The sequence below is a fragment of the Watersipora subatra genome, chromosome 3 (genome assembly GCF_963576615.1).
Source record: "Watersipora subatra chromosome 3, tzWatSuba1.1, whole genome shotgun sequence".
NCBI classification, from domain to species: Eukaryota; Metazoa; Bryozoa; class Gymnolaemata; order Cheilostomatida; family Watersiporidae; genus Watersipora; species Watersipora subatra.
In genome coordinates this window covers 36,450,450-36,476,858 of record NC_088710.1, presented here as the reverse complement: position 1 = coordinate 36,476,858, position 26,409 = coordinate 36,450,450, and the positions used below count along the sequence as shown (strand labels likewise).

The window sequence follows — 26,409 nt, the reverse complement described above, 5'->3', positions numbered from 1 at the left end:
AAAAGGGAAAGAGATAGTGAGATGATGGAGCCCACCCACCCCGATAATGGCTTTAATAGCTGGCACTTTGAGGCTGTTTTGATGTCTCATCAGCTCATCCATTGCAGTGCCAAGATTGCTAGCGGTGTCCCCAAACGTGTCAGAACTTTTGCGCTTTCTCATGGCTGGAAGGTACTCTGGTGAAAGCAGTACCTGAAATTAATGTAAGCCAACAAACTCAAATCTAGCCCAGCAATAGTTAACAAAGGTTGGAAAGTGAAAACGACAACAACATAGCGCATGTTTTTTGAGATGTTTGGTAAAGCGCAGCTTACAAAAAACATAAATCTTCCAATTACTATCTTATGGAAGACAATATATTCTCATAATTTTTACTGCAGCCTGTCATTTATGATTATATTCCACTTTTTACATTTTCATGGCTAGGCCATCTTCATAAGAAAAACTTAAGGGTTTCATTAAAAAGCTAAAATTTATTTGAAGATATCAGGAAAAACCATTTTGTATACTGTGGGTGATTTGCAGGTTCCAGGCAATCAAAAGTATTCATCGCTAAACTACCAATAGATAGTTCAACGATAAATAAAACTACCAATAATAGATAGTTCAACGATAAATAAAACTACCAATAATAGATAGTTCAACGATAAATAAAACTACCAATAATAGATAGTTCAACGATAAATAAAACTACCAATAATAGATAGTTCAACGATAAATAAAACTACCAATAATAGATAGTTCAACGATAAATAAAACTACCAATAATAGATAGTTCAACAATAAATAAAACTACCAATAATAGATAGTTCAACGATAAATAAAACTACCAATAATAGATAGTTCAACGATAAATAAAACTACCAATAATAGATAGTTCAACAATAAATAAAACTACCAATAATAGATAGTGCAACGATAAATAAAACTACCAATAATAGATAGTTCAACAATAAATAAAACTACCAATAATAGATAGTTCAACGATAAATAAAACCAAACACAAATCTCGAAAGCTCATTTATCTCAAACAATTGTAATTGAAAAGCTACAATTTAATTTTTAACATTCAACAACGCTTCCCATGTCATGGAGGCAGTTATTTGGCATATAGCAGCAATCACATAAGTTTCTCCATTTATAAAATACGATTCATAAAACACTAGTGAACACAAAAGACTGACAGCAAAAATCATTAGACATATTTACGAGCCATATTCAATGAGTAACTAGAATGTTGCCGATTCCTAATTACTAATTGCTCCCCAAAAAACTGACTTGAATTGAGGGTTTGCAATAATTAGCACCTTTTTAAGATGGATCATAATATGTGCGTATCCAAAAGATAGAGCTCTCAAGATATGAGTCGAAATGAAATATGAATACCGTGAAAAGTCTATCAAAGGGTTGGTAGGCCTCAAAGGCTGCTAAGCCCCTTTGGTTTAGACACAGAGCACTGAAAACATTTGGCAGGGCAGCGAGGACCTCCCGTGTAGTTGGTATCTGCAGCAGAAAACAATGTATGCGGAGCATGCGCATTGAGACTATGATGATCAGCACTATACACTTGGTATTGACCTCAAGAAATCAGTACTCAAAACTCACTTCTTTCTCAAGCAAGGAGTAAAGCAGTATGTCGGTCAATCCTTTGTCTTGGAGAGAAGAGAGCATGGAAGGTTCTTGGAACACAAACACAGTCACCACATCCAAAGCTGAAATTGAAAACATAGTGAAACCAGTTTGGAGACAAATGGAGACATTCATTAATTAGCTATAGAAAAAGCAAACAGGGCGGGCACCCACAAACTCAACTTACAATTATGTCATGCTTGTTTAAAAGAATAGATATCATCGCACATGCACAATGAAATATTCCTAAATTAGGTGAAAAGCAATCGAGAAAACAAAACATACCTAACAAAAATAAAGAAGCACCATAATATTCAGCATTGCTGATGATGTGTTGCAGAGCCTTTGGCAAACTGCCCTCCATTAAATGCCGAATGCTGTCAGCAAAGCTCAGAGTCGGCTCAGGAATGACTTTTTTGAAAAAATTTAAAATGGATTTCAGAAGAGCTGATCTTTGGGGAAGACATTGTAAACCTGCAATAAAAAAGCGCTTATAGACGAGCAATGACAAACCGCTCGCTCAATTTTTTATATGTCAAATAATGCTGTTATCCATTATCCATGATTGGGCATACGCAATGGTTAATATTGACTATAGTGGATTATCGATTGACATTTCACTCCAATAAAAATACATGTAGTAACCGATATACAAACCTGCTATAATTATAGAAGGCGTTTAAACATATTTGATGAAGGAAGCATTAATGCACTCAAACAAAGCAATATAAAGTGCGATAAGAGTTTTTTATGAGTACTATTTACAGCACTAATGAAAGAGCATTACTGCAAGGAATCACGATGAAGCCATAGAAAGATAAGATTTATTAAGGATAGATCATGTATCATTGATACATGGATTATTCATGGGTGCCTAACATCATATCTGAGGTCCTCCACACAATTTGTAACATCTTAAATGGGCCACCCATGGTAATTATAGGAGTAGTCCATGAAATTGGTAATACAACTATTAACATGGTAGACGCTGTAGGTTGCACACCGATACACTTTGGGCTGATTTCTGTATTCCAATAGAAGTTTGGGTAATATTATTATTTCTACAGTTTGTTACACACTCTCCAACCACAAACTCATTATTTTTTGCCCAGTTGTTAAGTATTCAAAAAGATAAACATGAAATTAGGTTGTTAATTATATAGGTTTGTATAGGAGTATTCGTGTTCCAACTTTCAGAATTCCTTCGTGCTGCAAACAAATTTGTACACACTGCTTTAACATTGGCCGAATTTTTTAATGTTTTGTGTATAATTTTACATAGAATGACGAGTGTTGATTAAGATGTTCAAAGAATCTCGAATTTATCGTTCGATGAGCGAATATTTGTATAGCTACAGGAGAATTTCTTTACTTAAGAATTCAAACCAACCAATATTGTTATTGGTTTGTTTGAGTCTATCAGGGAAATTCATGTCAAGTGCAGCCTATATATCCTAAAAGCCAAACCATTTTTCATGTTACGCATGTAGATGATTTACTCTTGATTGTTTAAATTTTTTATGTCAACATTATATTATAACATTTTTATTATATTGGTAGAAATAATACAAACGCATAGTGAGCTTTTACCAAAACTGTATGACTGCCACCAATTTAATGTCGCAATTACAACATAAACCAGCCCATTGAAAGGAGATAATCAGCTGCATGCTAATGGAAACAAGCTTTGTTATAAAATAAAGTTTTCATTTCTCACATAGAGCAGTCAGTGTAACCAAAGTAACAATAGACACAGCGTTGAGTGGCTGTTGAACTGAGACCGATGATACACTAAGAGCTCTACTTCAAATGATTCACTGGTAAAGTGATGTGTGTAGCTAAAACAGATAGGCTTATTATGAGAGATCAGAGAGTCAGATGAAGTCACCCACCAGTCTTCAGTACAGGCAGAAGAATCTCCTTCGAGCGAACACTTGGCTGCAAGTTTGCTGGCTGAGAGTCCATCGGTTCATGCTCATCTCTGACAGCTAAGCAGCTTTCCAACTGATCAGCTGCCGTAACTTCTTGTGATAAATCTGCAAGTTGCGCTGTCTGATCCGTTTGCATTGCACCTTCAGGAGCTGAGCTAAAAGCAGCGGTTGCTTTCGAAGAGTCGCTGACATCCATTGCAACAGTGTCAATGCTGGTTAGTGATGCAAACTTACTCGGTTGAATTACATATGGCTGTTCCTGTTTACATAGCACCACTTCATGCTGCAAGCAAACGTCAGAATAACTCTTCCAACAATGTGAAAAAAATTCATTAAATGCATACGCTAGAGTCACATGTAAGGGTAACATGTGAGGAACTCTAGGCCAAGAGGATTGCAATTGCGTACCCATGTAATCATGGAAGAATTGTAGAAGTTTTTGAGATGATTGGGGCAGAGAATAACTGACGAGGGTAGAGAATAACTGACGAGGGCAAAGAATAACTGACGAGGGTAGAGAACAACTGACGAGGGCAGAGAATAACTGACGAGGGCAGAGAATAACTGACGAGGGCAGAGAATAACTGACGAGGGCAGAGAATAACTGACGAGGGCAGAGAATAACTGACGAGGGTAGAGAACAACTGACGAGGGCAGAGAATAACTGACGAGGGCAGAGAATAACTGACGAGGGCAGAGAATAACTGACGAGGGCAGAGAATAACTTACGAGGGCAGGGAATAACTAACGAGAGCAGAGAATAACTGACGAGGGTAGAGAATAACTGATGAGGGCAGAGAATGACTGACGAGGGCAGAGAAAAATTGAGTAGGGCAGGTCTGATTGATCATGAGAAATCTTGTGTCCCTTGTCGCAACTATCGGCAGAGACCATCTTCAATGAATAACATTTTAGGCTGTGATAGCTAACGCCTTGATGTATAACAGAGGTGTTCGGTGATAGCAAAAATATTTTTATTGAATTATTTCTAAATATACTTCTGATCGATAGAGTATTAGCTGTATTGAGCACATAATATCGAAAGCGACATCAAGAGGATACCTAATAGGCTGTAACAACTGCTCATCACGCACCACATTCGACAATAAACATTTTCACACATGAGCATGGGAACCGAAAGCCCTTTTAAAAAGTCACATAAAAGATTTACTAGCCTACCTTCAACGTGCTCCCATTCATTAAAACAAAAGAGGCCTAAGAAAATAACATTGAATTCAGAAGAACCATGGAATCTAGAGGAACCATTGAGAGTGCATATTTGCAGCTGTACATTCTCTAGTTACAATTGTCATCACAAGCAGATACACTTTAAAATTCCTTCCTGCAGATAGTTTATAGATTTCTGATTCAGTTCAACTATAGCAACAGCCTCCTTTAACCACAATGACAACTGCTTACACATACGCCGATTGGACTACCCTTCTACTGCCCAAACAGCAAAAGATCTAAGATAAGTAATGTTACCACTTAGGTAATTGTCATTTCGTTGCCCATCTGAATGCATTTTTATTTAAGTCATGCACCCCAGGACTTGCTGTAAAATATCCCTCTTGTCTAAACAACAACTGACCTTAGTTGGTATAATCTGTCATTACCGTCATTACCTTCACTTCTATATACAATAATATTTACATAATATTTAATATTGTATATAGATGTAATATATATGTGTATTTAATAATACAATTGCAGTCCCAGGCCTTTCCTATTATCAGCATTTGAATTCCAGACATTTGATACTACATATTTGGCTTTAATTAAAATCATTGAAAATATTTTTTCAGCTGCATGCTGATAGTAGATGTGTGGACATAGCAGGTGTGTGGACATATTATGTGGGTGGGCTCAACCGACAAGTGCTTATAACAAATGTGGACATACATATACATGTATGTAGATGTATGAACAGCGGATGCGTGGAAATATCAGATGTATGAACATACAAAGTGCAAGATAATAATCATGAAGCATAATGCAACAAAAATCCCTAAAACCCAGCTAGAGGATTTTCTGATGCCATAACATATTTTCCAAAGGAATAACAGTTAGATTAGTGTAATTGTGTGGTTCATAAAACAGGTTTATGTCTATGATTAATAACTCATCTAGCTGCTGTTCGAGTTCTGTAATCAGCAAAGATTGTACAGCAAGGTCAGGCGAACTTACCTCAAGTCGATCTATGAACACTTTGAGACCATTGTGATTCTCAAAAGACTGTGTGCACATGTTTGTCATCAGATCTATAATCCGGACTGCCCTCGTCACAAACTGCAACAAAACGAATATCACTAGGACCATCATATGCATGTTCACAATGATGGTAACTGCTTTTCCTTTAGATACTTACGTTTGTTATAAAAATATCTACACAATAAAAAGTAAATTTTCAATTCTTATAATGTAACTTCTCTATATCATTTTCTTTATAAATATGTCACAAATATCACTAATAAAGGTAAGAATTAAGAGTGCGATTTGACACGGTTGAGGGCAGATTTTCAAAATTTGTAGGAATTGAACTTGAGTATCTTTCATAAAACATTCACCTGAGATGTTTCACTTTAAATACACACACCAAATATTCACCTGAGCTGTTTCACTTTAAATACACCCACCAAATATTCACCTGAGCTGTTTCACTTTAAATACACCCACCAAATATTCACCTGAGCTGTTTCACTTTAAATACACCCACCAAATATTCACCTGAGATGTTTCACTTTAAATACACACACCAAATATCCACCTGAGCTGTTTCACTTTAAATACACCCACCAAATATTCACCTGAGATGTTTCACTTTAAATACACACACCAAATATTCACCTGAGCCGTTTCACTTTAAATACACCCACCAAATATTCACCTGAGCTGTTTCACTTTAAATACACACACCAAATATTCACCTGAGCTGTTTCACTTTAAATACACCCACCAAATATTCACCTGAGATGTTTCACTTTAAATACACACACCAAATATCCACCTGAGCTGTTTCACTTTAAATACACCCACCAAATGTTCACCTGAGATGTTTCACTTTAAATACACACACCAAATATTCACCTGAGATGTTTCACTTTAAATACACACACCAAATATTCACCTGAGATGTTTCACTTTAAATTCACACACCAAATATCCACCTGAGCTGTTTCACTTTAAATACACCCACCAAATATTCACCTGAGCTGTTTCACTTTAAATACACACCAAATATTCATTAACATAGCAATTAAATATTCATGATTTTGCTATAGAATGAGAAACTTTAGAATAAATGCTACATAATAAAAACGACTTACTGTATTCATTCTGATAATTACAAATACTTGAAAAAGAGAAATCCATGTTTTAGTGAAGCTAAACGAAAAATGGTTTTTATATACTTATCACTGGTAGTTATGGACAGTCTAGAATTATAGTTGTGACCAGGACAATAAAACAAATTTGATTATGAATAAAACCAATATTGAATGTTTTGCAAAATCAATGTTTAAAATGTGTCCTTTCCGTGTTTATATACCACTACTAGTAGCCATCAAAGTTATGCTTTAAAGGTTGACTTGCAACAAAATTCATATTACAGTTATTTGGTATTAAAAGATTCACTATGTTTTACTTTGTTTTGTTGTAGGTGCAAAATATGTGGAAATGTGATTAAAAGCTATTAAAAGCTCAAAAACGAACAGTTAATCGCCGCCATCACGAGACCGCCGTAGATTAGAATCTTTCCAAAACGGCTCAAATGGGACGTAGTTGTACAAGATGGCTTGTGTTTACACTTTCACGCAACCTCATTCATCGAAATATTTTCACAAATATACTTAACGCATTCAATAAAACCATGTCTATTGTTCTTACGCGTCTATTTCATCATCATTGTAACGCTGTTACTCTGAGCACTGATATCTCTAAACCTAGCGTAAAAATTTGTTTAATTTTTCAGCCTTAGCTCGAAGGAGTGCATATCATCCTCTGATAAACATGACGAGTCTGTGATAGTCGAAAAATGTCGCAGAAATTATTCGCGCAGTTTGGCAGGAAGTATGGGTCACATAATCAGATTACGACTAGACGATTAGACCAAGCTGAAACAAAACTGTAAACTAGCGAGCGTCTATACTTGGTAAGGGCTCTTCGGTAAACCCGAAGCGTTTGTCATAAACTAGTGCTACAAGAAGTTTTATATTGAGCCTTTTAATGACCTTTCAATTTACGTGAGAACATCACGTGACAAAACAATAACTAAATGTAATGACTACGTCAGAGAAATAAACTGATTTCAATCTACGGCGGTTTCGTGATGGTGGCGATTAACTATTCGTTTTTAAGCTTTCAAGAGCTTGTAATCACATTTCCACTTATTTTGCACCTACAACACAGCAGAGTAAAACATGGTGAATCTTTTGATACCAAATAACTAATGTGAATTTTGTTGCAAGTAAACCTTCATCGTAAGTTCTACTTGCTTGCCATCATTACTGATCCCTAAATTGCTGCTATAGATGTGTGTATTGTACAGAATTTGCTGTTAATTATTATTGCTGTTAACACAATTATTTGTATGATTTTGACTTCACTTTTAACTTGCTCGCAATCATACTTACCATGAACCAAAAACCCCACAACTAATTCCAAAGATGTCCAATGCAAAAGTTACAGACAACATTAGTCAATGAGACCATTTTTTTTAGCTACGCAAAGCAATATAAGATATGTTACACAAAATGTATATACACAAAATATATATACAAAAATAGACAATATTCCGATCTTGTTTGTTGCTTTTGTTTCCTAAAAGCATCTAGTTCCTAACTAAAAAGAAAACTAATACTACAAATTAAGCCGCAGAGATTTTACACCTAATAGGACTGATAGCTCCAAAGACGACATAAGACATAGCATGTATATAACAGATCACTTTACAAAGGCTGTAGCAAGTTGAAAAGGCACAAGGTCTCACCGTTATGTGCTCCTGTTCCTCACTGTGCCAAGAAGCAAGTTGGAGCAAAGATGGCATTATTCCACATGACAGCAATGCCTCACCCCCACTCTCATAGCTCGCCAGATGATAAAGGAAAGAGAAGAGGGCTGTGGAGAAGGAGTGAGGAAAGGCAGTCTTGGATGGCTCAATCATTTGCTGTATGCATTTTCTGACTAGACTCGGCAAGAAGCCATGATAGGTGTTGGCTCCTGTGACATCTATGATTGACTCCAGCCTGTACCACAATCATTATAATATGTACAAGCGTAAGACTAGGCTCCAGTGGCTATATATATTTATTGTATGTACCAAAATTATGGCTTAGTCAAGTTAAACAATGTTACGCTTCATCTTATTTTACAATCTGTCTTGTCATCCCATGAAACTGGTTATCTAAAACTAGCAAATCAAAAATATTAAAAAACGAGAAGAACTCTAACATGCGGGTTTAAAAAGTCAACAAACTGTCAAGAGCATTTAGAATAAGCGAACCAAACCATCACAACCTTTATGTCCTACAAGGTGACCAACAACTCATCTAAAAAACCCTTCTGGTAATCATTGCTATTGCATGGTAAAAGAACTAAATCCGCGTACTTGTTTATCACGTATCAACTTACTCGTTTATTATATATCGACTTACTCGTTTATTATATATCGACTTACTCGTTTATTATATATCGACTCACTCGTTTATTATATATCGACTCACTCGTTTATTATATATCGACTCACTCGTTTATTATATATCGACTCACTCGTTTATTATATATCGACTCACTCGTTTATTATATATCGACTCACTCGTTTATTATACATCGACTCACTCGTTTATTATACATCGACTCACTCGTTTATTATACATCGACTCACTCGTTTATTATACATCGACTCACTCGTTTATTATATATCGACTCACTCGTTTATTATATATCGACTCACTCGTTTATTATATATCGACTCACTCGTTTATTATATATCGACTCACTCGTTTATTATATATCGACTCACTCGTTTATTATACATCGACTCACTCGTTTATTATACATCGACTCACTCGTTTATTATATATCGACTCACTCGTTTATTATATATCGACTCACTCGTTTATTATATATCGACTCACTCGTTTATTATACATCGACTCACTCGTTTATTATATATCGACTCACTCGTTTATTATATATCGACTCACTCGTTTATTATATATCGACTCACTCGTTTATTATATATCGACTCACTCGTTTATTACATATCGACTCACTCGTTTATTATATATCGACTCACTCGTTTATTATATATCGACTCACTCGTTTATTACATATCGACTCACTCGTTTATTACATATCGACTCACTCGTTTATTACATATCGACTCACTCGTTTATTATATATCGACTCACTCGTTTATTATATATCGACTCACTCGTTTATTATATATCGACTCACTCGTTTATTATACATCGACTCACTCGTTTATTATATATCGACTCACTCGTTTATTATATATCGACTCACTCGTTTATTATATATCGACTCACTTGTTTATTATATATCAACTCACTTGTTTATTATAGATCAGCTTACTTTTTTATTATACATGTATATCAACTCACTTGTTTATTATATACCAACTCACTTGTTTATTATATATCAACTTACTTGGGATTGCGTTCGAGATGGATGATGGCTGTTAAAGTACGGAGAACAGCAGCCTTCATAATCTAAAGATAAGCAATAGCACTATACGGGACCATTAGACTAACAGTAGGTACTCATAAGTCAAAAAGAACTCGGCCCACATGCATATTTATTACACCTGTCAGAGAAGCAGATATACAAAACAGAGTAACAATAACAATAAGATGATAATAATAATCGACCCACACACTGGTAACTTAGCTGACTTACGATAAGCGAGTCATCTGTGAGTTCCAATACATTGACGAGCTCATTTATGAACCCAGTATAGATAATTTGGTGTGCAACATCGTTGTCCCCAGCATGTGAGTACACTGCAAGGAGAGACAAACAGCTTACATGATTTTACTAATCACAGAACACTAATAATGAAGTACAAGCAACTTTATGGTTGAAATGAGTAATGCTTTTACTAAGTGATTTACAAATAGTTTCAAAAGCTTAGAACCAAACGCTTTACAATAGTGCCATTTTCCATTCCCATACTAGGTAAAAAATGCATGAAGAATCTCCTTCACTGTCTGTCAAATGTTTGGCATGGAAAGAAATAAGAAAAGCAATTAGCAACTGGGCTGGTAACATTTCTTAATAGAAATTACAACTGAACTGATTTTTGCATCTGCAGACAACTCACGGTCTCAATAAAAAATTAGTAAACTTGCGATCACTAAAATATTTTTAAGACAGTGAAACAGTATATTTTGTAATGTCTGGTAGAATTGTTAATAAGAGTAAAAGCTTGAGACAAGAAATAGTGAAACAATCATTGATAATCCATTAGTTTCTCCCTAAATTGCTTGTACACATTAATCAAACTTCTTCAGGCTTTTTGTAATTGGACTTATTCAATGTTTTCTTAAATTCTTCAAGATCTTCACATACAGTCAAACTTCGGCATGCAAAGCTAATTCCGTCCACATTTCCTTCCAGGTCAAAACTGTCACATATTGAGAAAAACATCTCATAAAAACATTCTATTTTGTTTGCTTCATTCCACAGCTCGAAAAATATTTGACTATTTACTCATAGCTGTACAACAAAACCATTATATGAATCTAAGTTACATAAAAACCTGAATGCCAAAAAGTGAATTACAGGAAACTAAATAACCACTAAACACTGCGTCTTTACAGGGAAGATTAAGAAAGTTATGTCGCCTAGGCGATCCGGAGGATGGTGTGTAAGTAGTTGTGGTAATAGCTATACGGAGTAGGTCTAACTGATGACTACATGATTTCTAAATTAAACCATAACTGTCACGAACAACTTTTATCGTACTTACTAGGTAAATCAGACACGCTGATTCCGATTTTGTACTCAAAATAAAGATTAGTCCACTAACCTTCAAAGTCATTTAGGCTTTTTTAAAGCGTTTCAATATCCGTTTCGAAAACAACACAATCGGCATTACAAGCTCCGCCCATAAATATGTGACGAAACCTAGCTTTTTCAGAAACGGAAGTTAGGAATGTTTAGTCCGATTTAGAATAATAGAGATGGGTGTCTTAAAACCCATTATTATACAAATCCAGCCTGTAAAATAGTTTCAGTTTTTTTATGAAAGGGATATAAACTATTTAAAATTCCTCGCAGCTTGTTACATGACGTTTAAATGGGCTGGACCCCGAGAAAAATGAGCTCAAAAAGCGCGGTTTTATCACGAGCTAGCGTTGTTATTGCGCTTTTTAAATATGCAATGCTAAATAGCTTATCTACCTTTCAGAAAAGACTGATATTATTTTTAAGGCTGAATTTAGATATTAATGGCTTTAAAACACCCATCTCTACTATTCTAAATCGGTCTAAACATCCCTACGTAACTTCTGTTCCTAAAAAGCTAGGTTACGTCAAGTATTTATGGGCGGAGCTTGTTATGCTGATCGTGTTATTTTCGCGACCGATATTAAAACGCTATAAAAAGTTCTTCATTACTCTGAAAGTTAGTGGCCTAATCTTTATTTTGATTACAAAATCGGAATCAGCATGTCTGATTTACCTAGTAAATATGATAAAAGTTGTTCGTGGCAGTTATGGTTTAACATAACATATTTATGTGTCATGCTTTTGAATTATATACAGCCAAAACTCAACTTGCCATCACCTATTAATATGAATTTTTTTGACATACATCATAAAATTTGAGGTAATATTTGTCACGACGCAAAATTTAATCTCTAATAAACAACATTCAAAATTTCACAAACCATGACAATTTAGAAAATAAAAACAAACATTTAAAAATGAACCACAAAAATTAGTTTAAAAATATAAATTCACTGAAAGTAGATCGAGCAAAATTGATATAAATAAATGCCATGCAACTTTACCATTCACTAAAGTGACAATGAGAAATTTTTCTGGACTATTAACTTATTCAGTTTCTTACATATAATATAGGGTTTAACATTTAGTTTTTGCATAGCTTTTTATAATGCATTAGTTTGAATGCTATATATATATAATACAATTACTTTAAATATTTATCCTTGTTTTGGAAAGCTGGAACAAATTAAACAAAATACAAACTCGTACGAACGTTTGCTCTAACGTAGCATAGTTTTGGCATGCAAAACAATTATTGAAATACATGTAAATGAACTTCCTATATCCAGGTGTGAGAGTATTTTTATCACAATCACACAAGTTTTATCACTCTCCATTCACCAGTTTTAGGCCTTATTCTAGCCATTTGTAGATTCTTCCTCATAATAACTACTAAATTATTTGAGTGATTTTTAAAAAAGTAGATCATATTTTAGAATTATTTAGAAATTTTATTATTTTAGAATCTACTTTTTAGAAAAGTAGATTCTTATTTCACGAGTTCTACAATTTACACTAATATTCTCCTGGTCCATGATGTTAAAACTACAAGGGAAGGTGTGATGTGTAATATTATAGGAGCAACGTAAAAGTTAGATGAATGAGAACTGAGAATATGCGTACTGAGAATTACCTCCCATGTTTAAACATATTTGTTCAAAACTTACAGTGTATGTCAAAAGATTGTACATTGAGATGGTCTCAAATCGAGGTTTGAATGTAATGAAAGCATTTATTATTTACAATGTGTTTAGTTTCATGTAAGTTGATTTATATGGACCGACCAGCATATAACCTGGGACATACATGAAGCATTTGACAAAATCATAAAGCAATGTTTCAAAATTTCTAATCTGCAAGCGTTGTACAGTGCGCACTCAGAATACAACTTTGATAAGTTCCAGGGTTTGCATCGTATGGTGAAAAAAATGTATGTAAGGGTATAGAAACCATAGTAATCCCACGACCAAACGAGCGGATGCAATGTTAGGGAGTTTTTATGATAAATGCATGTGCACACAACTTACGAAAATTATTCATCAACAATGAGACGAACCCTTGTTTGAAAATTTCATCAACAAATTTAACCATCGTTTTGTAGATTACTTAAAGTATAATAATGATACAAAACACATACAAACCTATTTAAATATGTTACCAAGTCTTTGTAAATTGTCGAAATTTTCTTAAAGCTTACCCATCTGATCGGATTATACACAAATAGACAGATTAATTTGGCCGAAAATCGTCACAAAACGCTTGAAAAGCTTGGTTTAATAAAAGTTAAGACCGGAAATTGAAACCGCGGTCGACAGATAATAGAACGATCAAGTCGAGCGCATTTCGCGAAAAAAAATGTGCACTTTTCACCAGTCTATAGCATTGTCGAATTGCCGAAGGTTTCGGCAATTAACATAGGAGTACAGAAATCGTTTCATTTTTGCCGATTTCAATTTTTTCATTTTCTTATGAGATTATTACAATAATTAATTATAAGTTTGGATGACTACAGAACAATGACTACGTAGTACAGATTTTCTAAAAATCTATATAAATATCACAACTTCGCGATATTGATAGCTATGACGTTTTGAAATGTAAACAAAATTGTGCATTGGTTTTATATTATTACTATATTTACTTCTAATATTGGCCAATATTGTTTTTCTCTTTTTGCAGGAAGAGAGATATAAACATATAATATTTTCCTTTCATTATTGCTATTTGTTGTATATAATAACACCCACACCCAGTACATTACAGCTACCATTGCAGTTATCCTATTTGATTGCTAATATTGCATTTCTCAACCATCAGTACCCTTTCTTTTTTCCAATATCACTTTGGTCGTGGGCTGTATGACAATGGAATTTCTAGTTATATAATGCATACATCTCCTGGTAAAAATCGTCAAAACTTTATATAAGTGCTGTACATATTAAAAATTACTCACAAAATAGTATGTTAACCTTACTAACTATAGTTACCTCCAGTAACTTTATTGTATTTAGTGGTTATGATCTGCAATAAAATGTAACATTATAATGAACAGTGTACAATACGTACCGTAGAGAGTTCTTACTTTCAAAACAGACCTATATATAACATAAACTTTAAATTCACCTCAAATAAGATTAGCTTATTAACACACACACTTGCGGCTAAGTTTTAGTATGAATTTTCAACTATTTTACTGAACTTAACGTTTTATCGCTAAAATTTTGTCACTTATTAGTTTCTGTCTTCGCTTTCACTATAACCTTTAGTGGGCCTGTTTAAAACCTTTTTCAACAGAACTTGGCAAGGAAGCGCAAATGATGCTGTTTTCGTAACGAATCGGATTTTGTTAGCGGGTGAAGAGAAGTTGTCTGACCACGTACCTTCTGTTCGAAGAGATTGCAACTCCAATTTTGCTACTGGTTTTGAAAGGAAAATAGTACCGTTTTACACACAAGAATTGCAGAACTGAGAGAAATTGGCCATCGTGTCATTTTCAGGTATTGTGGAAATATTTTCATCGAACAGCATTTTGGTGTCTTTGTTATTTTGACGTACGTAATAAGCACGCCACACCTACTGCCAAATTTGAACTTGGTTAAAAATTTTGTTGAATTTGTATGGTGAAATACGAGTGATACGGTGAGGCGAAAAAAATCATCATGTTCCACTTCTTAAGGTGAAAAAATCGTATATCAGGGAAATCGTATCCTGAGGGTGCACTGTATGCGTATTGGAAAACCTGATATATGTTGTGAGTTTTTTGTGTGAATTTGCTTGCACAAATAACTCATGACCAACTTATATGTGACTGAAGCAGTGATTTACCTAGTGCTATCACTGCGCAGTGTAATAACATATTCACATTTACCTAACTCAGTATGTGACTTACCTAGCACCGAGATTGCTTGCAACCTGGCCAGGATGCAGTTGGTTCGCTGCGCAAATTTAGAAAAACAGTGAGCGAGTCTGATGTGGGTGAACAGCAGCATCTGCTTGCTCTCCGGCACCTCATACTCAGCCAACACGTCCGTCATCACCTGAGCAGCAGATGGCCGCAGCTTGTCCACATGCTCAAGATGTATTGTACACAAGTTGCTTGGCTGTGTCTGCAATGCAACATCAAACCGCATGACACAAGGCCTAAGGCTATGTACAGGCATCCGAAGACTGGAACACAAGTCCTGTTGAATCGATAGCAGAGATAAGGATACACCCGAGTTATTCATGGTTTACAGATACTTTCATCTACCTGAACATCAGATGGATTACAAACAGCCATAGCTGGATTACAAACAAATGTATAGTATGATTTGTACATGTTATTGTCGGAAATAATAAAAAAGAGTCAAAGACAATTCACCTTGCTAGCCCTACTAATGTAGAACTCAAAGTGAACAGTGGTGGCACTAGATGGGTAGCTCTCAGCTGCAAGGCTTTGACAACACTCTGCTAGTCCAAACCCATTTTCTTTGCCTCCCCAGCTCTGTCAACAGATGTATGTCATGTTGAGCAGTGCAAACTATGCCTTTGCAAAGACCTCAAAGAAAGCAGTAGTAACTCCCATGTAAGTGATACAGCACAACTCCATGGAAAGCGAGCAAAGTGATGCTAATGTCGCCTATACTTTGCACTCTCATTCGTCCAGAGCAGCATTAATGTTATCAACATCAGCCATTCTTGTTAAACTATTTTTCATATGCGTCAATGATTAGACCGAGCTAAACAAGGAGGCACTTTGATCAAAACATATTAGCGAAATACAGTTATTAATTATTTCGATAGTGTCGCTCTAAAATTTTAAAGGAAAAACTGTAAAGGTGTAAACACACTAGGCGATTTTATCGCGAGCGTCATGAGGAGGGCGGAGATATCGCTAGCGTGTGCATAAACACACTTGAGCGATTCACTAGCAAGCGATATAATGGGCACGCCCACAAACTGCCAATAAAATTCCGTATCATTAGTTTCTTCGGAGTTGTTAATAAATTTAGGTCAGTCAATATGGCGCCGGCTAGGCGACAACGTAAACAACTTACGCATTTGTTATTAAACCTATCTCACTTTCACGGATTGTACACTGCCTACACTACAAGGAGACATAAGAAAAACGATTATTGCATTTTTAACTGTAATATTTTTCACTATTTTTATACATATTTCATTTTGTAGTGGTTTTTTATATTTAGGCCTAATGTATTAAATATTTACCGTTCTCAAGATGGTCAACCTGTGCAACGACTGATTCCAAATGTTGGTTTTCAACTTGGACTTTTTGTAATTTTTGTTTGTTATGGTGCACATGACTGGGAGTGCTATTATTAAATTTATGAACAATTCAGTGCTCGTTCTGAAGATGTTTCAATATTAACAAAATAGCAAATTGTCGCTGCTGTACGTTGGTGAACATCATAAGAAATAATTACCCGCCATAAAATTGCATTCTGGTAAAATCCAACCAATCGAAATGCATCTCGCTAGCGATAAAGTTGTGCAGAGAAGGTCTAGCGTTATCGCTCTGGATGAGCACGCTGGGTGAATTCTAGCGCAGATTAGCGCCACGCAGCTCGATATCGCTCTAAATATCGCCTAGTGTGTTTATACCTTAAAGCTTTTGGAGTTAGAAAACGGACTTAGATATGCCATAAAAATGGCTGCTATTATGGCATAGGGTGTTATCGTCCTAATCGATCAGCAAAACGCTTTAAAGTCTTCAGGTAAAATTGCGGTAGGGTAAGGTAAATGGCGTTCGATTTAAGGGTGGGGCTGTATTTTTTAACCCTTTTCCTATACACGCGTTCTATTAGAGGTGGTGTTTAAATATAGGTGGTGTTCAAATAGAGGTTTCACAGTATATACATTCGTCATCAGTCTAGCTTTAAAAACATCATTAGCATGTGACAAGATTAGCTAAGACATATCCAGGAGAGCTTGCTTCTGCTTCACATTAGACAGAATAACAGCGAGAGAAAATGAAGGGGAATGAGCTAACGAGGAGAAAACAGATGGGCAAAAGTGACTAAGAGATGTAGAAAGATGGATATTGAATAAAAGAAGAGGGTAGGATAAAGGAGAGGCACCCACCTCAGCGAGGTACTGCAGTCTCACAACTATCTCATTCTTTTTGGCAATGGAGAGTCGACCCATGAAGTTCGACCTTTTACTGAAGACATAAAGCACGTTAAGAACCTCAAGCACAACATCCATGTCACTACAAATAAAAACAACCAAAAACATTTTAATAAACCATATCAAGCAAATGAGGAAGCTAAACAAAATGTAGCAGTTTAAGGTCAGATAAATAGATACGTACGAATGTACAATTAATCAATGAACACACTGTGTAATATGTATACAATATGTATTACAGTATAAATGTATAATACCGTAATACGTACATACAATTAATCAATTAAATACACTTATATGTATACTGTATGCATTATATTGTAATACATATAATTAATCAATGGACATACTTATGTCGAAAGCACTCATGCATTCCGAGTCTTGGAATATAATACTCGAATCATTGTATTTACTGAACACACCTGAATATGGATGCCCAATACAATGGAGGAAAAAGTGAAGGCACATAATTTACCTAGATGATAGGAGAGAAACAAGGTGGTCCATTGACTCATATGAATGCCGTTGAAAGCTGTACTCTATGAGCATGGATGTGAATCTCATCACTTGTAACATGAGCTGCTTAAGCTGCAAACATACATAATTTCCCTTTAACAACCTTATGGCTAGTTGCTAGCAGCTAGTCAAATGTCTGCGGGTCTCAAAACTATGAAGTACTCGCACGGTTCTGCAGGGTGCACGAGTCGATTAGCACGATTGGGTAAATGATAAACATTGAACAAGGACTGAGCTGACCCAGTGATGAAGCAATGGTTATGGTCATGCGGTAACAAAGCATCGACAGGCACCTTTTCTCAAAGATAAAAATTTAATCCCATCACAAAATTGCCCACTTTAATAACGAGTTCTGCTTAGTTGTTTAACATGAAACTCAGCATTTCAAATCTAGCTAGTTAAGAGAGAATATTATACCTCTACATTCTCTGGCTGATCACACGCCAACATCCATTTGTTACCATTCACTCTTAGGCAGCATCGCTCCATCACATCGTCAAATCTATCCAGTACATCGACCCAATGAAACAGCTCCGACTGCAATTGACAAATTCCAAGTAACATTTGCAGTACGAAACATTGAACAAAAATTACTTAAACACTAGTGAGCAATGTTTACAAACTCACCTTGCCATATTCCCAAGCCTTGACATTTTTAAGGACTTCGCACATAGACTTGTCATCCTTAGCTGCAACTAGATTGTCTCGGAGAGGCCTGCATGCCTCTGGCTGCAAATCAAATTGAAAATGAACATAGGTTTCACTAAATTTGGGGCTTGTATATTTAATTCAAAATAGTAGTTGCGGAAACTACAACTAAATATTCTATTTGAATAATACAATGGCAATTCAACCAATAAAAGCCATCACTGTCAAACTATAATTAAAAATCAATAATAAATACAAAACTTACTGTAACAAAACAACTTTTTGCCACCTTGACATCAAATTGTTAAGTTTTGTCTTGATGATTTGATGTTAAAATGAATAAACTACAAATGACTATAAATGAATGAATGAAAACACCTGCTTTGCTTGTGAACAGGAAATCCAGTAAAAGTTTCTTTACCAAATGAATTTGTGTAACAGGCTGGCAACTAGCAAACTAGTTACTCCGAAGTCAGCTAAGAGTGTTAGGAAAAAAGATTACTCCTTCTAGGAATCGAACCCATACATTCAGATGCAAGGATGTGAAGCCAAGCGCACTACTACTAAACCATGCAGCCACCTTACCACGCTTTGGAATAATTACGTATATAATCATTACATACCATGAGCTCTCACAGCGCAGTAGACTGCAAGCGTGCGTATTTCAACCAATCGCTAATCGGTAGACATACAAACGACAACAGACAGACAAACACTTCATTTTGTATATATATAGATTGTTTGGGATGTTTAAAAATATTTAGGATTATTTACTAATGTCCATTTGTTTCATCTGTAAACTATTAGGTGTAAACAGAAAACTTAATGACTGAAATGACAACAATTTCATAATACAACCAAAAACATAGCCAGCCCATAACTCACTATGTCATTGATTGTCATAGCAAAACTGAAAACACAAGGTAAAACATGCATGATACTTTACAATGATTAAGCAAACAAAAACATGTTCCAAAAATGACTCCAAAAATACTTGAAAAATTACATATGGAAAGTCTAGGATGATTTTTCTCCAATCCACAATGGTTATACTACATCAAACTATGTCAATTTGAAACAATGGCAGCATGAATCGTAGAATTCATAAGAGTAACTTGAGAATAATTCAGATAAGTGCATCAAACTAACATATGAAAGTTCTAAATAATATAAGTATTCATTTCAAGTTGAAATTTATGTATATACATACCAGCTCCGAATTGGACTTTTTCAACTTGGCCCTTTCAATTTTCATTTTGCACACCTCCTATCACTGCATCTTGCTTTGCCAGTCCAACAGTTAGGATATCTAAGAAATAAGTTAAAGAACTGCCAATACAGTTAGACCAAACACAGTCATGCCAAGACAATTAGCTTTTCAAACAAACTTTTTTGATTCCTTGGAATTTTATTCCTAAAACCTATCTGAAACACTACAAAGTTTGTTAGTTGCCCTCAATTCTGGTTTTTCACTGGGGTCTTTTATAAGTTTCAATTAAACATATTATTACCTTTGTTAGCTAAAATACCAGGCTCATAATTAAGAACTGAAAGTGTATTTTCATTAGAAGACTGTAATTTAGAGATAAAATATAGATAGTTAACATATAGGCTAACAACAAAAAACCTACCAAGACTTGTATCAGTATTTGTGCAATTAGAAAGTAGAAAATCTGGTTAGAAAATCATGTCTGTAGAATCTACAGAATTCTGAAAAACAGAAGCGCACCAACACATTCTTAGATTTTGCTATAAGTTACACAGAAAACATTCATAGTGGCGCGCAATTCAGCCAAAATTTATTTTGTGGTTCTGCAAAGTAATGTTCACTTGCAGCACTAGAATTCTCAAGCGAATGATTAACAAAGAATATGACATAAACAGTCATTTTCATGTTCTGATCATTAGTAATGAGTAAAGGTACTACTAGTGAAAGTACAGTGCGTCTTCGGGTCACGATGTCCCTGTTATACGATTTTTTTGCCTTACAAAGTGGAACACAATGATTTTTCATCCTCACTATACAAATCCTATTTCACCATACGAATTCAAAGGAAACCTCGCAGTAATTCAAATTTGGCTGTCGGTGTGCTTATTGCATCATAATAACAAAGATGTCAATGTTTGCATTATATAATTACTGTGCGTTTCTACACCCCTTTATACGACGATTTCGCTAAACGATGCCAACCCTGGAATGGATTAGAATCGTATGGCGATGGCGCACTGTGCACATAAAAAACTTTTAAATACATGAGCTCAATGATGCATAGGATCTAGACATGGTTGAAGAACGAATTGGAGATGTTTCGGTGATTAAATGGATAAAAAATTTTACTAAAGCTTACTTGAAAGAGAACAAGTGACAATGACTATGAGATGTAGTTCGGTTAAAAACTTGCTTTTTAATCGTAACATCCCGTTTTTGGGTAGTTTTGTCCAAGAATGGTAATGGAATAGCCTGTATTTTGCTATTTTATATAGGAAATATGGCTTTGAGATACGAGGAAGTTGTTTGAAAAAGTGTTTGAATTTAAGCTAGAGTAGAACTTCTTTACTACTAGTTATGGAAATGAAATGGTATGTAGATGGGCTGGTAGGAAAATGGGCTTGGTGAAGATGGGCTTGGTGGAGCTATCGTAAAAAATGCAGATTCATTCAATGCTCATCATCAGAGATGATCATGATATTTATCAAGCCTGAAGAAATCCATAAAAATGAAGCCTTTCTAAACTAAACGTGGAAAAAATGGTGTCTTAGGAGTAAAAGTGATTCAATAAATTTATTGTGTGCAAAGTGGTGCCTGTCAAGAAAAGCTGTGTGTTAGCTGTGTCTGTGATTCTGAGGAGCCAACTTTATAAAATACAAAAAACTTCCAGCAGCTATTCATATCGAATCAAACTTGATTCGATTTTGTAGTGATCACATTGTAGTCAAGTATAAGACAAAATCATAAGAATGACTGACTGTCATTATGTGGCCATCATTAAAGTTTGTAAAGTAGAAATCAAGGAGGTTGAAGCAAGGTTTCCAAAAGGAGTTAGGGAGCCTATGGGTTTAGAATCTGTTATAAAGGAAACTGATCAGTCCTAGGTAGACAACAAACAAATCCTATTCTCACATGACCAACTTCAAGCAAAAGATTACTGTTCACTGAGTTGGATAAAACTTATCTCTAGATGTGAGTGATACAGTTGTTCAGCACTTTTGCAGTTATTGAGTTCTTGGATAGATATTTAACTAAATAGCATGATATCGTGTATTTCTGTTTAAAACCTTTACTAGTGTAAAGATTTGTCCATAGATATTTAACTAAATAGCATGATATTGTGTATTTCTGTTTAAAATCTTTACTAGTGTAAAGATTTGTCCATAGATATTTAACTAAATAGCATGATATTGTGTATTTTTGTTTAAAATCTTTACTAGTGTAAAGATTTGTCCATAGATATTTAACTAAATAGCATGATATTGTGTATTTCTGTTTAAAATCTTTACTAGTGTAAAGATTTGTCCATAGATATTTAACTAAATAGCATGATATTGTGTATTTCTGTTTACAATCATTACTAGTGTAAAGATTTGTCCATAGATGTTTAACTAAATAGCATGATATTGTGTATTTCTGTTTAAAATCTTTGCTAGTGTAAAGATTTGTCCATAGATATTTAACTAAATAGCATGATATTGTGTATTTCTGTTTAAAATCTTTACTAGTGTAAAGATTTGTCCATAGATATTTAACTAAACAGCATGATATTGTGTATTTCTGTTTAAAATCTTTACTAGTGTAAAGATTTGTCCATAGATATTTAACTGAATAGCATGATATTGTGTATTTCTGTTTAAAATCTTTACTAGTGTAAAGATTTGTCCATAGATATTTAACTAAATAGCATGATATTGTGTATTTCTGTTTACAATCATTACTAGTGTAAAGATTTGTCCATAGATGTTTAACTAAATAGCATGATCTTGTGTATTTCTGTTTAAAATCTTTACTAGTGTAAAGATTTGTCCATAGATATTTAACTAAATAGCATGATATTGTGTATTTCTGTTTAAAATCTTTACTAGTGTAAAGATTTGTCCTAATTTCACACAAAATTTAATGCAAATACACTGTTACGATTGATTAGACATGACGATAAATTTGTTAAAAAATCGCCGAAAGCACCTGACAGACCTTGATATATTGTCGGCTCATGTGAGATCTTGTTATAGCAACCTGAAATTTTATGACAACACTTCGAAGGTGTTTCCCAGCAAACGCTACAATGGGTTTTTCTATCATGCAAATATGCAAGTGTAGACAACTCCATTCCAGGAAATTTTGGATCAGACCTCGTATGCTATATGGAGAACTCTCGAAAGGTAAACGAAAACACCGATACCAGAGGAAATATTTCAAAGGTAGCCGGAAGCAGTATTTGAAACAATGTTTCTTTAACCTCAACACTTGAGAGTACTTCGTAATAAATAGAGCTATATAGAGAACACAAGTTCATCAGTGTGAAGAATTCGCATATCGGATGCAGCAAAGCGAAGAGCTGAGAAATATTTGGGAAGCAGCGACAGACATTTGCTACTGGTAAAAGTGGTCACTTCAACTGCCGCGACTGCTAAAAAAGGATCCAAGTTGAGAGTTGGAGTATACTCAATGCATCAATAGCGTAGCAGATAGACTTGTACCACGAAGAGAGATTATTTTACTGCTATGGTCTTGAACAGCCTTTTTGCAACAATCTAACAATAAACAAGGTTATAAACAATAAATGATAAAGATTATTTATTAATCTGCTAAAAACTTGTTTCAACATGAGAACTATTAGCACACTAAATGCCTAGCAATGACAGCAAAAAGTCGCCAAATAATCTACTTTATAACTAGTCAAAATAGCTTTAAACATTGCAGTAACTGTTGATAATATATTGATCCATCGCAAAACAGAAAAATTGGCCTGGTCGCACACCCAATTCTACAAATAATCCAGAAATCACATGTTGAATATAAGGATGCCCAGAAAGTTTGCTGTGGTCAGTTTAGCTAGTTATAATCTACAAACCAGTAAGTTTAAAAATAATATTTTGACGATGATAAAAAACTGGTAAAAAATATCAAATATGTGTTAAAATTGGTTTGTTATTGAAATAGTCACTTGCGCTGTTATGCATTCAAGTTTGTGCCTTTTTAAGCAGTCGTAACACTTCAGCAAGTGAAATATGGGAATAGATCTGAGTAAAAGCGAAAATGTGATGCTCTTTGCAATATGCTATACCAACAATAACATGACAAACATGTTGCCAAAATGTACAATTCATTTTTATACCAGCCATAAAACACCCTTGGTTAAGGACAATAATGATGTATTTGATGCAGCTATCTGTATTAAACATACCGACAAACAGCAGTTAGTGATTGCAGGAGACAGCAATGCATCTCTAGGTCTAATGAGCAGATTTGCATAATTTCAAAGATCGGTAATTTATTTATGTTGCTCAAGCAAAGTTCCTGAGTTTGGTATAGCTTACAAATATTAGTTGGGCTAGAAATGTATAACCCTGCTACTTAAACTAAATTTTAGCCACTCCATTACTAGAGGGACAGCCATGAATTTTGCCAAACTAACGTTTCTGGGATGTTAAAACAGATTGGCAACTAATTTAAATGCTATCTATAAATGAAAAATTAAAAAGTACAATCGATTTTATTCCGGTCTTCAACAGTTAGCAGAATAACTGTGGCGTCTAACAGCACTTCTTGCAGCTAGTTGTTGAACAATGGAGCAGTTTTAAAATGATCAACATAATAGAATTTAAGTATTTCTGCCATGAGCAACTGACTGTTGAGAAAATAGTGCAATAAAACCTTGCCAAGCAACAGTACTTGCATTTGAGCTTTGGCACTTCTAAGATAGGCTACAAGCCCTCAATTTTGCTTAAAACACAAAAGCTGTGCAACTACTTTAAACTTTTTTGCAAGCTTTGTTATGATCACAACAGGTTAGAAGTTTCTTTCATGATAGAGTAGATGTAAAATGATCATAATAATTGAATACATTTCAACTTAAGATTTATGGCACTACTTGCTTTACGAAGATCTGCTGAAAATATTTAGTGTTAGTTCAGATTTTACAATGTTAAACTATGGATTTAAAACTCTTAGCTATAAAAATATACATATTATTCGATCAAAGGTAATTCATTCTTTAGGCGATTAGTTATCAGTTATTCCATATTTGTGAGTTGCAAAGAAAGCTATAAAGATTACCAGCTGAGTACGAGATATCTAGTAAACATATGTCGTTTATATTACCTCTACTATTTACTTTTGAATTATGCGTAATGAAAATAGAAAATACGAGCCTTCGTAGGAGTTGAACTATTATTAAAAAGGTTGTATTTTGCGCATGTAAAAAAACGGATCGAAAAAACACCGTTTTCACTAACTATAAATGTTGAGAAATGTTGTCAAAAATTCCTTCTGGTAAAGCAGGCCCGACCTGGGGTCACAGTTTAGTTATCGCTAACAGAGTCGATATAGGTTTGATGAGGAAACTCTAAATAAAAACAAACAAAGCTTCGAATTGATTAAACTAGACTCAACTAAAACATTATGGCTTTCTGTTCACATGATTCATAGTTACGTGTTGACAGTTTCTTTTTAATAAAAGCGACAATGGAAACCATGTGATTACTAATCAATATGAGACGTTGTGAGCACAAAGCAAAATGACGGATTCTTATGTTAAGCCCAACTTATTTTCTATAAGTGAGTTGTGAATCTCAGGGTAGGCAATGAGACTTTCGTGATATAAGGAAAATACATTACAACACTACCCGAATCGATGCATTACTATACAATTATGAATAGAATAAGGGTGCATTAGTAATCGAAAGGCCCGGATGAATTGCATAAACATTTTCATTTGGATCGCTACAACACAAACTAATTTTGATGTGACGGAATACTAGAGCTACTTCATGAACTTATAGCCCATGCGTTTATGACTTATTATAAATTACGGTGCGTGTACACAAGCTCACAAAATAGGAAGTCTTTAGGTAGAACATCAGACGGGTGTTGATCAGTCACCAAAACAACGAGCTAAGTGTTAGAAAAGCTAGCCATCGAGATGTTTTACATGCGTGGAAATAAGAATTTGGTCGCCTTTTTTGGGTTTTCTGTTTACCAAATTGCTCGATTCTGCTCAATTTAATTGGCTCAATTGATTCTGTTTTGCGTTGGAACATTGTATTTTGACACAGATGAGTCAATATATCATTTATGAGCTTTCGTCCTTGAAAATTTCAAATCATTATTTACTCGAATAAGAAAATACTGCCAATGCTTCACGATAGTTTAATCATTTAAATGTTATGAAATGGTTATTTTGAACTCTAAGTTTATCTAAGGTTAATTATTTTGTTACCGTAAAAATAATCAATTCGTTTCAATTTTAAGTCATTTCACACCAGGCCTGCCAACCCAAGAGTGAGGCAATGCGTGAGATTTGGTTTTGGGGCA

General features: G+C 34.7%; 1 protein-coding gene across 1 annotated transcript in view; it reads right to left on the bottom strand.

Moving 5' to 3' along the window:
- Positions 1 to 20,136, bottom strand: part of LOC137390460 (E3 ubiquitin-protein ligase HUWE1-like) — a 149,827-nt gene extending 129,691 nt beyond the window's left edge. Inside the window, exons 1-16 of the mRNA XM_068076789.1 lie at positions 20,092 to 20,136; positions 18,861 to 18,962; positions 18,651 to 18,770; positions 18,193 to 18,305; positions 17,673 to 17,799; positions 15,948 to 16,074; positions 15,481 to 15,711; positions 10,479 to 10,582; positions 10,230 to 10,291; positions 8,548 to 8,803; positions 5,748 to 5,849; positions 3,751 to 3,843; positions 1,915 to 2,119; positions 1,606 to 1,712; positions 1,387 to 1,503; positions 40 to 192 (exon numbers count right to left, since the gene is read on the bottom strand). Of these exons, the coding sequence (XP_067932890.1) occupies positions 40 to 192; positions 1,387 to 1,503; positions 1,606 to 1,712; positions 1,915 to 2,119; positions 3,751 to 3,843; positions 5,748 to 5,849; positions 8,548 to 8,803; positions 10,230 to 10,291; positions 10,479 to 10,582; positions 15,481 to 15,711; positions 15,948 to 16,074; positions 17,673 to 17,799; positions 18,193 to 18,305; positions 18,651 to 18,770; positions 18,861 to 18,962; positions 20,092 to 20,136 (2,064 nt within the window). The remainder of the gene's footprint in view (positions 1 to 39; positions 193 to 1,386; positions 1,504 to 1,605; positions 1,713 to 1,914; positions 2,120 to 3,750; positions 3,844 to 5,747; positions 5,850 to 8,547; positions 8,804 to 10,229; positions 10,292 to 10,478; positions 10,583 to 15,480; positions 15,712 to 15,947; positions 16,075 to 17,672; positions 17,800 to 18,192; positions 18,306 to 18,650; positions 18,771 to 18,860; positions 18,963 to 20,091) is intronic.
- Positions 20,137 to 26,409: the final 6,273 nt, after the last annotated feature.